The sequence below is a fragment of the Platalea leucorodia genome, assembly GCF_965183815.1.
Source record: "Platalea leucorodia genome assembly, chromosome: 12".
Lineage (NCBI taxonomy): Eukaryota > Metazoa > Chordata > Aves > Pelecaniformes > Threskiornithidae > Platalea > Platalea leucorodia.
Window position 1 is genome coordinate 8249104 of NC_138834.1, and position 20220 is coordinate 8269323.

The 20220-nt window shown below is 39.8% G+C and overlaps 1 protein-coding gene across 3 annotated transcripts in view; it reads right to left on the minus strand.

The window, feature by feature from the left end:
* The window catches only part of HECTD4 (HECT domain E3 ubiquitin protein ligase 4), a 77253-nt gene that overhangs the window by 13686 nt on the left and 43347 nt on the right, over nucleotides 1-20220 (minus strand). For all 3 annotated transcript variants that reach the window (XM_082324639.1, XM_082324640.1, XM_082324638.1), the window contains exons 35-62: nucleotides 19531-19684; nucleotides 19125-19405; nucleotides 18619-18808; nucleotides 17405-17486; nucleotides 16561-16763; nucleotides 16235-16370; nucleotides 15358-15540; nucleotides 14921-15091; nucleotides 14344-14513; nucleotides 13801-13916; nucleotides 12779-12882; nucleotides 12333-12494; nucleotides 12051-12199; nucleotides 11697-11776; nucleotides 11407-11570; nucleotides 10624-10861; nucleotides 10043-10179; nucleotides 9744-9870; nucleotides 8984-9121; nucleotides 8715-8851; nucleotides 8385-8545; nucleotides 7734-7915; nucleotides 6098-6303; nucleotides 5661-5791; nucleotides 5211-5416; nucleotides 4074-4253; nucleotides 2458-3761; nucleotides 530-737 (exon numbers count right to left, since the gene is read on the minus strand). In XM_082324639.1, coding sequence (XP_082180765.1) covers nucleotides 530-737; nucleotides 2458-3761; nucleotides 4074-4253; nucleotides 5211-5416; nucleotides 5661-5791; nucleotides 6098-6303; nucleotides 7734-7915; nucleotides 8385-8545; nucleotides 8715-8851; nucleotides 8984-9121; nucleotides 9744-9870; nucleotides 10043-10179; nucleotides 10624-10861; nucleotides 11407-11570; nucleotides 11697-11776; nucleotides 12051-12199; nucleotides 12333-12494; nucleotides 12779-12882; nucleotides 13801-13916; nucleotides 14344-14513; nucleotides 14921-15091; nucleotides 15358-15540; nucleotides 16235-16370; nucleotides 16561-16763; nucleotides 17405-17486; nucleotides 18619-18808; nucleotides 19125-19405; nucleotides 19531-19684 — 5700 coding nt within the window. The remainder of the gene's footprint in view (nucleotides 1-529; nucleotides 738-2457; nucleotides 3762-4073; nucleotides 4254-5210; nucleotides 5417-5660; nucleotides 5792-6097; nucleotides 6304-7733; nucleotides 7916-8384; nucleotides 8546-8714; nucleotides 8852-8983; nucleotides 9122-9743; nucleotides 9871-10042; nucleotides 10180-10623; nucleotides 10862-11406; nucleotides 11571-11696; nucleotides 11777-12050; nucleotides 12200-12332; nucleotides 12495-12778; nucleotides 12883-13800; nucleotides 13917-14343; nucleotides 14514-14920; nucleotides 15092-15357; nucleotides 15541-16234; nucleotides 16371-16560; nucleotides 16764-17404; nucleotides 17487-18618; nucleotides 18809-19124; nucleotides 19406-19530; nucleotides 19685-20220) is intronic.

The window sequence follows — 20220 nt, forward strand, 5'->3', positions numbered from 1 at the left end:
AATTCAGGATTCTGGCCCATTCCAGGCATATTAGGGTCTGTATAGCTTTCATTCTGTTAGAGAATATGAAAGACTAGCTGTTCTACTTGAACAGTTTCTACTCTAAAACTATGCTGGGTCTAACAGTGGTAAATTGTTACAGTGGCTATTTTATCAAAAAAGTTACTAAACAACTCAGTAGTTTTGTGGGTTGGTGGGGAGCTTTTTGGGTTGTTTTTTTTTTGTTTGGGTTTTTTTTTTTTTTTTTGGTTAGTTGGTTTTTGGTGGGGTTTTTTGGTGGTTTGGTTTTGTTTTGGGTTTGTTTTTTTTTCTTCTTCTTTTTACTGTTTGTTCAGATTGCAAATAGCTGCTTGCCAACTGATGAGAGGGAGGAAACTTGCTTTGAAATTACTCCCTGGTTCCCCCTTGTTGTCACCCATCAGTTAGTGAGTCACACTGAATTTACACCAGCAAGGAGAATCTGACCCTGGGATGTCCCCCAAAAATGCACAGTACAAGTAAGATATTGGCCAATATGAAAACCACATACCTTTTATTGACTTATCATTGAAATAATCTTCTAGTGCTGGGCTCCCTTGTGTGTCAAATAAACTCTGATTTACAGTAGAAACAGTTAAAATCTCTTCAGTTGACATTTCCATCAGTTCATCTTCACCATCCAGACTTGACAAACCAATGAGATCACTACTATTAAACAGACTGGCTCGGATTTTCTCTATTTTAGCTCTTGACCTTATCTGTACAAATAATGAAATTAGTTAACAGGACAAGACAAATTAACTTCCATTTATATGAATTTGGGTCTTAAGCTTTCTCCCCTCCCCATCTAGATAATTACTATCGCATCTCTTCTAACATTCTTCTCCATCAATAATTTGACACCAGAATTCAGGTTCAGCCTAGAAAACATCCTTTCTAAGAACACCTGGCCACTGAAATCACCATGCTGTGAGTTAATCAGGCACAGCTCTGAAACAGCTATTCCATTTCTTAGTCTGGAGACAGCCCTTAGAAATACCAGATAAGAAGTTGAAAGTTTCAGATAGGTAACCTGTCATTATTTGCAACTCTGCTGTCCTTGCTTCAATTCTCCGATTAGAAAGAAATATCTAAATTAGCACGGGCCTTGAAGTCTCAGCTACACAAATTGGGAACAGGAACAATAACTTCCTTTGATTCCGAGAATAACCACCATGCTTCATTACCAGAGCAGCTACAGACTTGGAGTAGGTCTCAATGTGAATACGCTGACAGCTTTCTGTACACACTTTATGGTTTATTTCAACTCTGGCGTCTTCATGTCAATTAACAGCTTAAGAATAGCAACTGAAGATTTTCTATCTGAATAAGCTGATTTTCTTCTAAAAGGGAAACTGATACAATCCCAGACTATGGAAAAATGTCCCTCTAAATTCACAAGGTAGCAGAAATGGCTGTGCTTTTGCAAGCTTCTGATAAATCTGCAGCGTGCAGTTAGTGTCACAACAGAGAGGAAGGGTTCTTGTGCGTAGCTGAAAACCTGGAGTGATCTGGCGTCAATGACAACCACCTACAATGCTTTTAAAAATGAATTTGGAACCAGACATCAACAAAATTTACCATCTCTTCTAAAGTAACTTTGTAGAGGAATCTAGAGATGGTTTAAAATATGTGAAAATGTAGTCATTAAACATTAAATAATTGCTTTGTGTGTCAAACCAAAGGGCCACCTATCTCTAAATTAATCTCCAGCAGTGGCCAGTAGCAAATCTTTGAAGAAAGTTACATGAAAGAGGAAGTGAATAGATCTTTTCCTTTACATATTCTCTCAGCCTCCAGAAACGAGTGGTTTAAAGATTTCCTCAGTTGAAGGCTGCATTGACTGCTGTGCTTAATAGCTACCAATTTTCACATCCTCCATGAACTTAATCCCTTACGAATTCATTTATACTCTTGGCTTCCACAACACCGCGCAGCAATGAGCTCTACAACTTGGAACACGCAAGAGTACTTCCATCTGTTTTAAAATTGCTACTTGATAACTCCACTGTGAGGTCCCCACTGTCCTTTGAGAGACAGTGAACGCTTGTAAGACTGTGAATGATACAGAGAGTCAATGGAGAATAAAAGTTCTGTGTTCCTCAGCCGTCCTGTCCAAGCTGCAAACTCCTAGTCTCCTTAGTCTCGCGTGCACATTGACATTTATTCTGCACCTCTGACCTGTGCTGAGCTACACCTTGCTAACGGTACCTTTCACTCTCCATCATTCAAGTTGTGGCCTCAGTCAAGCAGAAGAATCTTTACAGAAGAAAACATGCAGCACACTTTTTCCTTAAAAGCCAGGTCATGGTGTTACACACAAACCACAAGAAGTATAGTATCTCTCAAAGCCAGAGGTTAAAAAAAAACTACTAGAATAGGATCTCATTCAGAAAAAACTGACGCAAAAGGCACCCTCTCCTGCTTGACGGCTATTACCTCCACTACAGCAAAACCTTTGATTGGCCGTGACAGAAGCGGCTGGTTGTCCAGAGATGTGACCGTGTACATTGATCCAACGTCAGACACAGACGCCGTTTCTACGTTGTCAAGTGGTTCCCCGAGGCTGCCGAGGCTGCCAAGGCTTCCAGTACTGCAGTGTGAAAGATCCAAACTCTCCTGGCTGGAAACAACATGTGGTTCTAGCAATCCTGGTGGGATGGCCAGTTCCAGTCCAGCTTGAAACTGGTCAACTGAGATATCACTGACGGTCCGAGATATACCCTGCGAGCTGCAGAGGGAAGCCTGACTTGTAGATGCTGAAGCGCTAACGCTCATGGCAGGTGTGACACTGCTAGAGCTGCTGATATCCAAACTGTCCGCGCTACTTGAAACAGTTGGTTTTTCCAGTTCGGTTCTGCATTCTCCTCCTTCCGCTTTGTCCTTGATTTTTTTGGGATCCTCTTCCTGCAAAGGGATGTAGATCTCATCTTTGAAGACCCCACCATGTGCATTACATGCCTTTCTGATTGCACTTCTGACAGTACTCTCCTCCAAGTGCGTTGGTATTCCAGAAATGACAAGCAAGCGGCTATGAGCTGTGGGACCTACCAGTGCTTGACAGGCATCTGCTACGGCATCATTTGTCACACCCAATCCCTGTGGATCCTTTTTGGTTAGGTGTCTGAGAATTATAAGCAGAGTCAATGCTCTATGAAACCACAACATATCCTCAGGCTTGCTTCCTCCTATACTGAGGATTGCAGCATCTGTTTCAGCTGCTCTGGATGAAGACCGTTTGCCTGAAGATGATGTCTTTTCCCGCTTCATTTTGACTTTTTTCCTCTTTGACAGCAAGCTTGGACTCTGTGGCGTCTGTCCTGGAGAAGATGAAGATGAGGAGGAAGAGTCACTAAGATTTGGGGCACTTGTTGAAGACATCACATTAGCCGTTACACTCATATTGATAGGTAAAGTTACTTCTGCTACAGCAAGGCAGACTTCCATCAGAGCATGAAAGTACGTTGAAAACCTTCCTTGGTCAGCCACTCCAACACCAGAGCCACCGCAGGCATTGCCAGACACCCAGTTTTGTGTTTCTTCATCATACAGCTTGTGAAGTTCTGACTGCAGGGCCATAAGCATAGCTAGACAGGGATTCAGCTGAAGGGCAATAGAAGATGACAATCCCGCTGGATTTTTTTTCTGCTCCAGATTGTGAATTTTGCGAAGCAACTCAGCCAACAGATGAAATATTAATTCCTTCACACATGCTGCCATGTCAGTTGTCCAGAGAAAGTTCCCTGTGTGTGGAAGGCAAGAGATGGGAGTCAGCAGTATTTCACTGTTAGTAGCTTTATAATACGAGTTGCAACAGTAACATTAAAAAAGCACAAGAAGAGGTCATTTCAATGGCCCTATGTCAGCAGTAAGAAAGACAGGAAGGCTATTCCAAGAAGTGCATATCAACAGAAAACTTCTGGAGTTTGAAGAAAATTTTAATACAATGGAAGAGCTCAGAAATACTTTGTGACTGTAATTTTTCTTTTCCTAGCCTCTCCATCTGAGCCCGCACATTATTGGTGCTCGTTACTAAGTAAATACTGCATTCTCACCTAAAAATTCCACTACTTGCAAAAGAACAGAAGCAGGAATAGTATCCAGTTCGTCTTCTGATTTTCCATCCCCATCTTCCAATTTCCAAGTTAACAGCTGTTCTGTGAATGCCATTGCCAGGGGGAATTCAAGGGGAAGAGAATGCAAGACCAACACAGCTCCAGGAGGAGGAGATACTCCTAACCAAAAAGGTCAAAGAAAATACTTACTTTACAAATGCCTAGAGTCATGATAAAAGTAGTAACATATCTTTTAGGACTTTTTTGAGGCTAAATTTATGCTAAATGAGAATTTTCTCTATTAAGTACCTTGTAATAAACAAATAGGAATGTTTATCTATAATGCTAAGTTGATATAATCTGTAATTATAAACATACAGATAACATTTTGTTTACGTGACATAAGAAATAAAATTATTTTTAGCCTGTACATATCTAAATATATATAGGACTTCCACAAAACCATTTATTTGTAGTATGACGTGTCTGATCAGTATTGAGAAAAACATCAGAGATGCTGTAGTTCAGCAAAAGAACTTAAAGACCTCCAATGGAAAGTTTTAAGAGCGTACTGCACTCAAGTCACCTTCACTGCTCTAAATAAATCACACTGTCTCCCCCTTAGGCTGGAAGAGTAAAAAGAATATTAATGATTGCTCTTGCTTGAGAAGCTGGGATGATGTATGTATTACTATACTGCATATCTATTCCTGTGCATATTAAAGGGCCCAACAATCACCTACAAAAGCAAAAAAAAAAAATTAATCTCCGTCTGAAACACAGCATCTCAAACAGCAATAGCACCAACTTGAACACTGCAGAAATATTCAAAAACACTGCTTTGTGAACTCCTGGAACACAAAAATCAGGAAAAAAGTAGATCCTGACAGATTTAACAGACCTAACAAAATCAGAGTCAGATGGCTTCCAACGTTTATAAATCCATGCTTTCTTGGTTAAGAATGGTTGCGTATTTCTGCCAGGACACATTTCTTAATACCTTGTACAAAAATACTGTCATAACCAATGGCAGGACTGGTGACAATACAGGAAGGTCTTACAGAGGCAATGATGATGCTTGTCTCGCTTCTGAGAATAGAGTTAAAAAGGTTTTTTAATTTTTCTTCTTTTTTTTACCTAGTTTGATGTGGACCTTGTCCGTAGGGGTGATCACCGAAGGGTACTGATTGGTTGTTGGGGGAGGTGTTAGGCCTGTGTTGGTTGGAGAGGCATCTCGAGGATAGCACACTGCTTCAATTAGGTTTAACTGACCATTCCTTTTAACTTTATGCCCGAGCCCGTAGACAAGCACTCGAGCCCAAGGAGCTTTATACAGGGATGAACTAAGAAAAGAGCAAGAACAGTTCGGTTAGACTGTAACTAGCTACTAAAAATCCCAACCCAATCACAGAAACATGAAACACACTGCGGTATTTATCCCACCACCCAGAAAATGAGTCTCTGAGAAGAGAAAAATCTAAAAAAAAAAAAACCAAACCAAAACAAGAGCAACTACATCCTCAGGGTTCACAGAGGCTCAGCGGCACTTCTTTCGTCTTTGCCACTCTTGGTCCCTCAGTTACTTACTCTTTGCGGAATCCAGACTGACTTTCCTTACAGGACACAATTACAAATGCAGCCCCAGGAAAATTAACATCCATATTGACTTTGGATTCTGAAATTGGGAATTCTTCAGCAGGAAACTGTTCTGGTGCCGTCTGTAACATAAATTTCATAATGAAAGCCCCCAAGCAGCAGCAAACCATCTCCCTCTTCTTTTTTCAAATAAAATATAGTATTGTAAATAACGACATAATATGAGGCCGCTTCATTTTAATATGATCCAGAGTATTGCTATTGCTTGTGTTTTCAGCATGCCCGCTGTGATCAGAATAGGAATACAATCCATCCAGAAAACAATCTGGTGTGAGAGACAGTACTATGGAAGTTTGAATCACGCATAAAGCAAGGGCTCCTTAGAAAGGAAAACTCTACTGCTCGTAAAACATTACTAAATATTTTACCTGCAAAAAGGAGCAGATCTGTTTAGTGAGGTCTAACAAACTCTCCTCTCCTTGATGCAGCGTCCGAGTAATGGCAACAGTAAGCCACTCTCTGATGGCTTGCGAATTGCCCTGGTAGAAGAGGTCTGTGGCAGCACAGTTCTGGGAATGGACGCAGTGTTGCAGGGACTGGGCCAAAAGAATAGAACTTGAACTGATTGTTCCATCTGTAATAACAAGTAAGATAAGACAAATCTGGAGATCCCTTCAACATGGTTTATGTAGCCTGGGAAACAGACAGTGGGAAGAGTTTTAAAACACTTGGAAGATTACAAGCCTCTATCTTCACTCCTGAGCAAGTGCAAAACTCCTCCCAAAGGTCAGCAGTAGAAAGGATCCACCCAAGACTAGGCCTGCACCCCCCGACATAGTTGGTTGCAGATGGGGTGGCCCTCTAAATGCCAGCTGTGCTCTTCACCTGCCTCAAGCCAACCCTTAGGGAGGGTCTGCCGGACGTACACTGAGCTGAGGCTCACAGCTGCCTCGTTTTGGCCCATGTATGAAGGCAGGGATATTTCAATTTATGAGTGAGGTACAATGAGGACAAGCGACCGGAAGCGCTCTCTTCCCCACCCATTCTAGATGAGCTGAAAGCGGCTTTATCCGTTCTCAAGCTTTCCCCAGATATGAACAAGACAGCTTTTGGGCAGCCCCGAGTGGGTCGCAAGCCCCGACATCTCATGGCTGTCATTCTGGAGCTAATGGGAGAAGTCAAAGAAAAACAAAGTGCAGCGCACAAAGGAGTGGGCAATTCACCAAAATGCCAGTTTGGAAACTGCATGTATTAGCAGGACTAGAATTAGACGTATTTTAAAGAGGAAAAACTAAATAAAAGCTTGTAAAATTATTCTCAAAGCCATGCAAAGTAGTGCTGTACTCTGCAAGAGGATCTTTTACAATGCAGCATCTGTTAGAGGTAGCCAAGTTTCAAAGTAATAGGAGGAGGGAACAGGACTCTCTCCAATGGTAAATAATTACTTTCAATTATTAATAGCCTATATTTAGCACTTCCTACTTCCTCCTTATGCTCCAGCCACGTTACACACATTTCTTTGCATGCAGAATAGCTTTGTCACGACAATTGTCTTTGTTAACACTCACTTGAATTAGCCAAAGATTCTTTTCCATGATTCAGCACATACATTCTCTAACCAGATCTGTGATTCCAGTAGGAAAAGGACAAACCACTTTGTGAAATGAAGAAGAGTTGAATTTTGAAAACTGTGAGACCCAACTGGCATTTAGTTTTACTACGCTGGATTCAAACTATAAAATATCCTCAATTCCGTACAAGTATCCCATACGGATACTCCCCCCGCCCCCAAATAAAAACAGAAGATCGCCGATGACAAAGGGACAGAAGCACACTGAAGGGAATCTTAGGAGGGACTCTGAACTCTCTTGAACACTTTTAATTAGATCATTAGCAAGAACTTCAGTTTAGCACCCTATCACTAAGGTCAGGAGTCCATTGAGACATTTTTTCAAATACCATCATTATTAACTAATTAATCAATAAGTGCCAAATTAATTAGATTTTTTTGTCCCCAGAAAACTACTGTACCAGAAAAGAGCTGTGATAAAAATTAGCGTTTACCAGGAAGAGGTGGTGCAAGAAGTTGGTTGGATAGCAACTGCAGGTGCTCCAGAGTGATATCACGGATAGCAGGAATATGAAAGAGCCGAGTAAACATATGCGGAGATTTGGGGGCAAAAATATTGAGGAGAGCCATGCGGCAGTATAGCTTGGCCAGAGCAGCTTCACTTCGCAGAAGCTCTCTAGAAAACACAAACATCAAAACATAAAATTGCTTCACCACACTTAAAATAAGACATATCCAGCAACCTGCCCCTGAATTCAAACATATATACCTAATTATTTAAAAGGTTCAAGTAGACCAAAATCTTTCTTATTCACTTAAGATAGCCCATAGCCCATCTAATTCTGGTACCAAATTAAGGCACTTGAATTAGAAGCCAACTCTCCACAAAGTCAGTTGAGTTCTTGAGCTTTTAGATAGCAACTGACTGATGGCACAAGAAACCTAAGCTTCAAGGAAGGTACCTGTTAGACCAGTATGTACAAAAACTTTCACATGACTAAGCAAAATCCTTCCAACAAGACAATTCTAACCAATTTCCTTTATTACAAAAAGATCAAAACCCCACTACCCATTAAAACATGAATCTTTGTCAGCTTTAATCCTAACATTTATACAAATGCCTTCTAACTGCACTTTTTTTTTACCTGTGAATTTGGATATTGGTGTTATCCAGGGTAACCAATCCATTTGTTGCAGTTCTCCTGTAACCAGCAGGTGGCCTTTCTAACATGTCAATAGGATACCAGTATCTCACCAGAACTCCTTCACTTCTGAGGTAGGTCTCTACTTGCACCAATTCGTTTACCTGGAACACCAAACCCAACACTGTCAATAAACACAGTAATGATAATATTTTTTTCCTTCAAAAAGGGCACCAAATCAGCATTCTAAGCAGTTTAGTACGCTTAATCATATTTCCTCACAGATGTGTGATGCTGATATATTAAAAGCCCTCCCAATGTATCTTTACTCACTGAATCAACATCCAGAACAACACCATGAAGACCAAATGTCTTCAGCATCCCACGAATGGCAAACTTGGGTAAAGCTGTTCCAACAGCACTACTGGTAACGTTGTTACTGTCAGGAGAGCGAGTCACCACTGTGAGACCTGGTCAGAAAGGGACAACACAATTTTTAAGGTACAGCATTTTCCTCAGATTGACAATTTATGCAGTAGATCCCAAGTACCAGAGCCCCTTAGCTTTTATTTTCCCCTCAAGATACTTTTTGCTGACCTTACCTTTTCGTACTTTATCAATTGTAAATTTGTTTGCTTCATCTTTGATATCCTCGATAGTAGGAAGGTAGAGGTCTCTTGGGATGCCACCATTTTCCTCGTAGAGGAATTCTACAGTTTGTCGTGCTATATCAACCATTCCTGGTAGACAAAAGGGAGTACTAGTTATTTTCCCCAGCCACTTGAAGTAAGTTCTTATTCTCATTAACATCATAAGCAGATGAGCTATCTAATTACTTAAATATTCTTTCAGTCAGGCTGATAGATAGGGAGTGGAGCTTTCCTGAGAGACACTTGTATGCTTCTCATTCGGGCTCAGAATTCCTACTTTGCTGTTACTGTGACTTTCCCACAAACAGGTCGTCTTGCCAGAACTGTGTTTGTTTACAAATCCCCCCTTATGAAAGTGTTCCTCAAAAGTTTTACCTTGATACAGTCATAGACAGAAAATGTATGTAGATAATATCTTCCCAAACTATTATTCCAAAGTATTGCTGCATCCACATCACAACAGCACAACAAATTCTGCCACTATTTCTGAAGCCATTTTCTCTATTTAAATAGTCCAATTTAAGTAAAAGCATTAAAGAAAAATTATGACCCCAAACCAAATTCTAAGCACTTGACAAAAACACCAAGTGAATTTTTCTCTTTAAATTTTCCAGCACTGAATATAGTAAAATATAAAAGAAACGCAGGTGTTATCTTCACACTTATTGCACATCATATAAAACAATGTGTGTGGAAATAAACACAGCCATACCTAACTGTAAAGCTCCTTTAATCTGATCCAACCCGGACTTCCTCTCAGCCTCATTACGGAATCTTCTTCTAATTGTAGGGAACACTTTAGTTTCCCAGGCTTTAACCAACAGGGCATAGTGATCCTCCTACAAAGACAAAAGTTATTTAGAACACGAAAAAGAAAGACAAGTTAACAACAGCCATATTTTCCTTAAGGAAGCAGGGAAAACCCTTGTATGGCAAAACTTAAAAATGTGAATTACAAGATCTGTATTTAGACTACAAATTATAGCAGGCAGAGCTTGCCATGTTCCTCACCCGGGGAATATCATCGTCATCATCATCATCGCTTTCATCATCTGCAATAGGAGGGGGGTGAGGATCGGGGCCCGATGTGATAAAGTTCTCATAGCTTAGCTCCATTTTATAGTGGCAAGATGTGTCACTGTCATATTCTGCAAGACACATATGGAAATCATGAGATCATAATGCACTAGAAGGCATGCAAAAATATTCCATGAAGTTTTGAGATATATTGCATTCCGTGGTCTCCAATCAGTCTGTGGAAATGTAATGCATTTTGACATAGCATAACCAATTGGCTGATTCAATCAACTATAACATCTCAATGTTCTCAAAGCCCTAATAAGATAACTTCTCATTGTAGTTGCATTAATTGCGAATAATTTGTGCATCCATATAAAGGAAGACCAAAGTAAGGTTTTTTTTAATTGCCTTGTCTAAAATCAAATAAGGATGTATTTGACAGTGCGGGTTGTACTGCTTTACCTAAATAGGCAGTACCTAAGGACTGCAGTCAGGATGTGCTTAAATCCTATTTAATTGATTTTAATTTCTCCTGAAAGAGATTTTAAAAAAAAAGTTAATCATCACTTTACGTTGTTGAGCCGTAGCAACAGCAGCAATTCTACAAGGAGGTCCATGGGTCCCAGGGTCAGATGCTATGCTGGTGCCAGCATCGTTATCACTATCAGAAGCCATGGCAAAAGGCAACGCTTCAAAGTTGGCACTTATTTCTTCAGCTAGGTCAATACACAGATCCGCAGCATTCCTGTGAGCCTGTCCTTCAGCATAGGCAAACTGGCGAGACCCGAAGTTAGCACGGACTTTCGTGTTCTGAAAGGAGACGCACATAAAAGCATTAACATGAGCTGTGGCTTGTTTTGATCCTTCTCTTTGCTCTTTTTAAAAAAAAAACTCAGCCAAAGCGATAGGCTGATCACATCTCCGTGCCATATGGTTTTCCCAGCATCGCTAGCTATAAAACTGGATGCAACAGGGAAAGTATTAAGCTTCTGAACACAAACTTTGAACTTGCCTTTTTTCTAGCTTCAAGATACAGCATGCTTAGTTAGTATACTTTGAAGCAAGGTCACTGATGGGAAGGAATACTAATAGAAGGGTACTAGCACAGATAATGCCATCTCATCAAGCCAGCTGCACATTATTCTCCTAATGGGCAGAAAAAGTTCAAAATAATGAAAAAAAAACTATATATGCACCTGGGAATGGTAATGGAATACCTCAACTGAACTCAAAGGTAAAAACTGTCACTCTACTTTTTTTATAGATAGGTAAGCAGGCTCAATACTTTCTATATAATATTTTCAATATTTCTGAAAGCATATGTATAGAGCAACATATTTCTGTTAAAAACTTGCCTTTTTCTGAATATGGACGACTGGCCACATTCCACCAGAGACATCTTCTAGATACGGCCCAAGTCGCTGCCCACAATACGTAAAATAAACTCTGCCTTTAGCTGGCTGCCCTGGAGGGGGTGGAGTTCCTTCTGTTCTTTCCCATCCAATTCCTGCTACATCACCTGTAGAAAAAGATAATCCCCCAAAGAAGAATATGGATTTAATCTGTTTTCCCATCCACTGTTTCCCTTACATTTAGAGGATTTTCTGATTTACCAGATAAGCAAGTTAGCTGTACTCTTACATACCAGGAGACAGAGTCACATCCAGTCTAACACTCTTCCACTGTAGCAAGCTGGAGCCGTTGTAATGCACTGCTCGCCCGTTGCTGAGAAGCAACACAAGAAGAAAATTAGAAGTGCACTGAAACAAATAAGGATTACAACTCGCTACCAGTTGAAGTCTAGGTAGCTGTGATACTGACAAAAGGCAAACTCAACTCTCCTTATTTTGATAAGGAGATATTCTAGTTCATCATTTTAACATTTCAGTTAAAATGTATGTGCTGCCTACTACAATGTGCTCACAATACTCCTCCTTAAGAAGCTTACAAATGTATTGAGCAAGACCATGATTTTTGATGTACATCATCTCCAACGTACTTGTGAAAAAGACACGTGCCCACTGGGTTTGTCCAAGCACCATCCCGTTTTTCAGCTTCTGTAGCAAATCCGAATGAAACTATTGGTCCAGTGTCATCATCTGTATCTCCATAGGAAACTATTTCAATTTCCCAGTAGAATGATGGTGCCTGGAAATAATAATAATTTTTAAAAAAGTATTTACAAAACATAGGTAAAATCAAAAATTGTCTTTCTTTTTCTTTTCATGCACTATTGAGTACTAAATAACACAAAAACTGTTGTACAGTTGTGAGTTCTCACCTGTACTGGAACTGGTGAAGTGGCATAGATAAATGTGCCCCGAGGAAGTCCCCCACCTGCGCTAGGATCAGCCAAAAAGGTCACAGCCGTGAGATGCGATGAAAACATGCATGCTCGCACAGGGGGAAACACTCTTGATGGGCTCCAAGTGATTTCTTTGGGCTACAAACAGGAACAGAGCATTTCATTCTACCAATTGCAGTTGAAGTCATCTACTGAAATCCAATGACACATTCTTTCATGAAGTGCACATTTAATACCATACATGCAACTGCCAGGACTGCAGTCACAGCAAATCACATCCCATTACAGAAATTCACATTAAGTGAAGTGTTTAAATAAGAATCCAACCGGTTTGGCTCCACCACCACAGGCAGACCCCTCTGCACTCAGTGGCTGGCTTCATTTGCAAGGGGCAGAAGACTCAGCACTGTTTCTGTGCTCACCTGTCTTCTGTCTGCTTGGAGCGGAGGAGGGGGAGGTCGAGCACAGTCACGATACAACATTCGTAATCTTTCACACTGCATTTCTACAACAAGGAGCCTCTCCCCTGTAACAACAAACCAAACCAAGTCATGAGGTTCCAAGCAAATCTAGTTACTTGAGTCCAACAATGCAATCTTAATACCAGTATACAGAAACAACTATGACATTTGCATTTTAAGAGATCTGATCAAATAGTCTCACTTAACTAATCAACAAAACGAAGGACAAAATCTAATGTAGACAAGCAATTGTTTTCCTCGTGTTTAATTTATACTTGGTTAGCAAAGACATTGTTACGTTAATTAAGATATAAAGTTGACTTTAGCGAGCAAGTTTATGACCCAGCAAAAGCAGGAAGTCAAAAGAATTTATGCCTACTGTCAAAAAAATCAGTATGCTCCCTTTTACATTGGAGATCCTACTGAAATCCACTTGGTTCCTACCCTAACATCCTTCGTTTCAGCCACTTTTCCTCCAATGAAAGGTTCTGACATGTTCCTAAAACTTGCCCTTGAACTAAGACTTCTGCTGGGCCCACTGCTTATCCTTAATCAAGAGGGAAGGGAATCAAAAGCTCAGTGATAAGGAATATAAGAAAGCATTGTTAAAAACAGCAAAAAGGTCATAAAAAGAAAACATATAAGTGGTAATGTCAAGGCACACAAATTACACTGGAAGCAAGAAAAGCAGAGAGGGTTCAGAAGCACAGTAGCAGAGAGCTAGTCCCAGGACTTGCATCTTCTGTGATGCATAGGATAATCACGTTCTGGCCTAAACCTTATGCCTAATGTTTAAAATGATTTAGTCTGATTATTAGCTACTCTTACATTAACAGCTCTGCAGCTACAACAAGACATGCTGTACTGTGCTAGCTATCAAACTCTAAGTAGCTGGAGGACAAAACACTGAAATGACTTTAAAAGCTGTTATGTCTCTGAACTGAATACGTCAATGAAGCTGCAAGAACACCTTGAATACCTACCAGGGCTGCACTCCTGCGCTACCAAATTAAGAACTTCTACAGCAGCTGGACACTGTTGAATGAATTCTTCACAGAATGAGCTGTCTTCTAACAGCTGAGCCATCACCAGGCATGCTCTTAATGGAAAAATAATATGTTTAAAGCATTACAAAAGTGTACGCTGAATTCAAAGTTGTCTTTACACGTATTGAATTCAAGACCATTTCAAAAGACAGCACGCCGACTGATCTATTTCTTTGGTTGCTTAGCTATCTATTAGAACTTCCACAATGACAGTTTTCCCCTAATTATAACATTTACTTGTATGAAGCATTTGCTCAATGCATTGTCGGTGTTATAGGGGCACTTTATTTTTGGTGCTCATTTTAACAACATCCAGACACTAAATGTACTTAAGGAAGCAAACAAGAATTTTTGCGTTGTCCCCTGCTGTCGTATGTCAATACCCACAGGGGAAGAAAACAAGAACCCAAGCAATTTTCTTGAACGTTTGTGTACAATATCAAAACAGACTGGGGTGCTGCACAAAACCCAACGACTCACCTGGTTCTTATTTCAGCAAGAAGCCGGACCACTGCCATTACTGGAGTTGAGCCATCTCCTGTTGCAGGAAGTGAGGTGTGAATAGATAGACTTCCCTCCTGAGGGAGCAACATGGACTGGACTGCCTGTACTACCTTCTCAGTAATGGACAGTTTATGAAGAGGCAATGCCTGATGGTGGGGGGGCACGGTAAAAAGTTAAATTCAAGTAGTTAGTTTCTAAGAAATGAGGGCGTTTTATTACCTGGAGTTAATTCTCATTTTGTACTATCACAAAACCAGCATCAAACACCAGTCAAAAAAAGAAAAAACAGAAACCAAACCAAAAAACCCAACACAGTATGCAATGGAACATCTTTAAGCACCAAAAGATGAATAATATCCATGTTACTTGAATGAGAACTTAAATATAGATATTGTTAAGATATGTTTAAAATAACGAGGCAAACTTTACAAATAATATTTAATCAAAGATGAAACAGACTTTTTATAGGCTATAGATTAATTGCCAGTATGCTGTGACAAAAAAATAAATAATTGATATTATACTTAATATTGGATTATTAAAGCTACCGTACCTCGGATCTTGGAACACAGAGCCTAGATAATGGAATAGTTAATGTGTCTGATGCTTGTGAGGTCTTTCTACTGTCTATACTGGTAGGTGGAAATTTGACCGTTGCTATACCTTCTTGTTCATTAATAGATGCCACAACTCCAATGCTTCCTGCTATTCCTTTACCTAAAACCTACAACCAAAGAAGGTCTGCGTGAGATTTCAGGCTTTGCAAACAGCGAGTGTTTAACACCACACACCAACTCCACACACAATGCGAGCTGGGTATTTTAGGAAACAGGAGTAACACGCAATAGCCATCTCCGCAACTGTTATCGCAACTGCTTCACAATCGCAGGCAATCTGCACGCTGCTTCACGAGTATGCAAATACAGGCAAAACACCATCAAAAGCACCGACTGTCATTTAAGATATAAAACATGAATGGCGCTAAATTACCTGAACTTCAGAACCTATTTTAATTGTCTCCTTAAAGCCACCCAGAGCACAAAGGGCAGCTACTGCCTGCCGAGCAATTCTTTGAAGTTTAGCAAGTTTCCTTCCACTGCTACTCCCATTCTCCAAAATACTCTCTGCATATTTCCCAAGTTGTGGAATGTACATCAGAGCCCGAGACAGAACCTGAAGACAGAAGCAAAAATACCAGAGAATGACTTCAAAGCACAATTCAAACAAAAAACAACGCCCCAAGCATCCAGCCCACACACAGTCTCAGAAGAATTATTTTTGTTCTTGAAGAGAATTATATAACTCAGAATATTCTAAGTTCTCTGAAGTGTGAACACCATCAAAGCTGGCTCCATTCCCTAATAACTTTTAGAATCACAGAGTTACATACGTAATCTTAGCAAAAGTCTTCGCTCAAGGATTTAGCCTAAGCAACAGCTTAGGTGCTACAGGATTCAGAGGAACATAAAAGCAACGTGCTACACTTCCCAGTCAACGCTTTAGACCCTCATCAGAGGTCATGGCAGAGGACTGAATAGCAAAGGTAGAATAACTATCCGGCAAAGGCAAGATAACTCCCTAAACAAACAGCATTATTAATTACTGACAAGAATGACAGGTGAATTACAGAATGACAACACATTCTCTAATGCTGGAGAAATTTTGATTATTTATTCCACCCTAAGATGTCAGATAGATACCATCTACCAGAAAGGGCTGCTTCTACGCAGTTATACATCCTGGTTTGAAGTGTTAGAAGTAGTAAATCGGGAAGGAGTGGCTTAGGAAATTCCTAATAATTAAGTTCTCTTAACTACTCAATACATGCTTGGTGTGGATTTTGATACTTAATCTTCTGTTTGCTTACTTTTTCAGCAGTTGTTGTCCATATCTGAGCTGCATTTGATTCTGGTGCCATCAACAAGCTATGTAGCAAAGCAATCACCTCTGCTGCCATGCTGTTTGCAACATGACCACTAATGAACGGCCTCACGGGGTCCGTCCTATACAGGAGAAGAAAGCAATTTGCCCATTAATTTCAAAACAGAGGAGGAAAAGAAGCTTCAGTTGTCAACAACAATACACAGCACAAAAAAGGGAATTTTATGAATACCCAGATTATTTTCTAGTGCACTACAAATACTGGTATACAGAAAAGCAGGATCTAGACTCTACAGAATCAAAGTGACCTACCTGGCAAGCTCAGAATTCCTCTCTCTGCAAATAGATGTTTGTGCGGTCTTCTTTTTGTCCCCAGTGGACAACCCACTGGTAGTTTCTGGATTGATGGTTTCTATGGGTGGCCCAACACTAACTATTAGACCAGACTGTGCCCACTTAGTTGCCTTTCGAAGAGCTGCAGCAGCTTCTTCTGTAATAACTTCACAGCAGCCACTCTGAAAATAAAATTTCCATATAAGACAAATACTAATGTTAGCTCTATTTGGCCACACTATGTGATGCATTTAACTCTCCTCCCTCTGCATACGTAAAAGTACTGAGAACACATCAAAACATCCTCCTGTATGTGTATTAGTCACAGTCGTAAGACAAATTCTTTGTTGCTTTTTCTCATCTACAAAGAGATCAGAGATCAATGTGGATTCATTGCCTTTAATATTACATTCTTCGCTTAACAGTATAGTTTCTCTTCTCTGATCAAAAAGCCACACATGAGTATTTCTGGTGCGAATACTCAAGAACATGTCTGAAAAAAAATGTCATTTAAATATGTGGTTTAAAATTCATACTATCAACATGCATTAAACACTTCAGGAAAGAGAATATTAAAGGGGCTTAAACATGACCTACAGCGGTTGGAGGAAGCATTAGCTGAAATTCTTTTTCATCATTTACCCCTGTATTTACATCAATAACTACATAATGCTAACATTACATATAAAGATATCTTTCTGAACAGTTCTGTAAATTAAACAACATTTAACAAAGGAGATTTAACATCAGTAAAAAACAAGAATTCTGACTGGCCACCAATTTTTATGATGTTGAATAATTCTTTAGTTATTCCTTTTCTTACTTTTGTCATGTCTCGATCCATTTTCACCACTTTCTCCATATTGGCTCCAGTTCCTAGTCGGAATGGACGACCTTCTGAGCTACTATTAAAGTGAAAACAAAACACATTAGCTTTGTTTTCATTGGTGGAAAAAACAGCTGAATGATACAGTCCAATTTAATGTATTATGTGTGTTTTTAAATTATTTGAAAGCAACCCTTGCAACTGAATTGCTCAACAGTAATAGAAATACCTGATAGTTAAGGACATACCCAATTGCACTGTAATTTACAAAAGGAATTTAATACTAATGAATGTAGTTATTTGCACAGCAATTTAACCCTTCCCCCCTCAAAAAGAAGCATCATGAAATTGGCTTTTACTGAACACAAATGCCTGAGGGCTCCGAGTTAACCTTTCGCCTAAGAACACCCAACAGCTGTACCTTTTAGTAACATTTTTAGGGCACAGGTTCAAAACTGACTTGGAGTGGGGAAAGATGAGACAGATAGTACAAAAGGCAAGAGGTGATCATGTTGGCTGTTTGACATTCAGAGATCTCAAAATCCAGGTGGGTACTAAGACTACTAAAGAAGCTGTAATAGCAAATTATTATCCAGCATATGGATTATTAAAAGCAATGCTTTTAAAGCCATTTTACTTCGATAGTTCTATTTGTTAGTCCTACATAGTCTGTAATACCATAACAAGATACGTTCAATTTTTCTGATGGAAAAAGTAAGTAGCTCATTTTTCATGTGACTGTCTTCAGACAGATTAAGATGTTTTTATGTTCCTTTGCAAGTGGCTTACATGGCTTGTAAGCAAGGCAAAAGCAAAACGTCACACTTCACATCCCCCTCCTCCTTTAAACATCTGTATACTCTGCTCTGTTTCAGCTTTGCTGTTCTCATCATTGTAAGTAGTCTCCTACAAAACAGACTACTCCAGGAAGCATTGGGATTTAGACTCTTGCTGCTGCTGCCTCACCACAAATTCAGTATAGTTGTATGCATTTTGATCCAGGTAACAGTATGCTAAGCATCAGCCCTATAAACCATTTTTGCATTATCTTCTTATTTTGCCAGTAAATGCAACAAATTGGGAAGACATTTTGCTTTCCCATTTACTCTTATGTCTAGGATGCATTTTTCTACAGCTGTAGCACTGAAAAAAGAAAAGAAATGGAACTGGTGAAATTGGTTGCTGATTCCAATCCAGTGAGTTAAGATTACCTTAGTAATGGCTGAAGGACTTCATGGGATGACTGGTCTTCCCGTTTATGAATAAAAATTGAAAGTTTACCATCCACTGCCTCGCTTTCTTCTCCAGGATCTTTATCGCCTTTTATGGAATTTTTAGGGCTGGCTTTTGCCAAAGCAATATCTGGCTCAGAGGCAGTTGGAGAAAGAACCGTCTGGCATCCTTGAAGTAGAAAGGAAAAAGCCAAAACAAAGAAAAACACACAACCATCAGCTCCATCAACATACTTTCTTGCCCTTGAAACTAACATCAACACACCCAAGATGCATCTAAAACATCACTGTGACACACACCTTAGTCTGAGAACAGTTAAATTAAGAGGCAGATGGAAAGTCACAGAACTGTCCTATATTTCAACACTGACATATCATATACCTTTTCCTACTTGAGTTTTCTATCAATACAAGAGCTCCTTGCACAAACATGACTTGCTTGGCAATTTCTCAAATTAGCATAACACCAAAAAAGATGCTGGTACCTGGTACTACATAATCCGCCAGCTTTGCCAAGAGCAGAGAGGCAATCTTGGAGGCTGGGTCACTGGGATCATCCTGTTCACTGTTCAGAGAGGGTACAGAGTAACTCCAGGGAGGCAATTCCACATTTCCACAGTCCTCAACACTCATCAGAGGCAGTGCAGCACGACACAACTGAAGGATTATAAGGACCAACTTTGGAGAAGGACGCTGATCCAAGAGAAGTGACAGAAGCTTGGACACACAGGCTGGCTGGCTCAGGATTGCTTTACCTATATGACTCCTGCAAGGGAAAAAAAAACAGGTAGTTGCTTTTTGGAAAAAAAAAAAAATTGATAGTTCGACGATGCTCTTGTAAATAATAAATTGATTTGTTTTCACAATGTAATTAAAAAAAAAAAAAAATACCTTGACAGGTCATTAAGAAGACTGAGAACATCTTGAAGTGCGTCATTTCCTGCAGCTTGATTACCACAACACTCCGTGGCTCGTGCGAGGTGGTTGGTAAGAAGGCTGGAAACCTGACGAGCCAGACCAGAGTGAACAGCTTCTGTTGAACCACCTTTAAAAGTAATGCAAGAATAAACAATTGTAATTAACAAAAATGAATGTACACATCTACAAATGCCTTACCCATCAACTAAAAATAGTAGAAAATATTTTTGTTTTGCTATCGCAAAACATTTATATATAAAATGTCTTTAATTAAAAATAAAACCTGCCACAACATCTGTGTTCCATTAGCCAATAGCCACGTATCTATAAGTTTACATATGTTATGGGTGAATCCTAACACAGGAGAAGTGCATAAGTGATCACTCAGGGTCTCCTGGTTCTATGGTTATGTCTAGCCAGGTGGCAGACCTGGAGTTATGTGCAACACACACACTCCCATGAGGAGGAAAAGCTAGAATTTAAAAAACAAAACAAAACACAACAATAAGAAAATCAACTTATTTTTGTATCCAGTTGTGTGTTCTAAAGGACTCAAACAGTACTGAAGTCATGGTGAGTGAATGCCCTATTTTAAACACATTTACACCACTTCTCAGGCGCGTGCACAATTCTGAAGTACGCAGTAGAAATATAGTTGGCAGT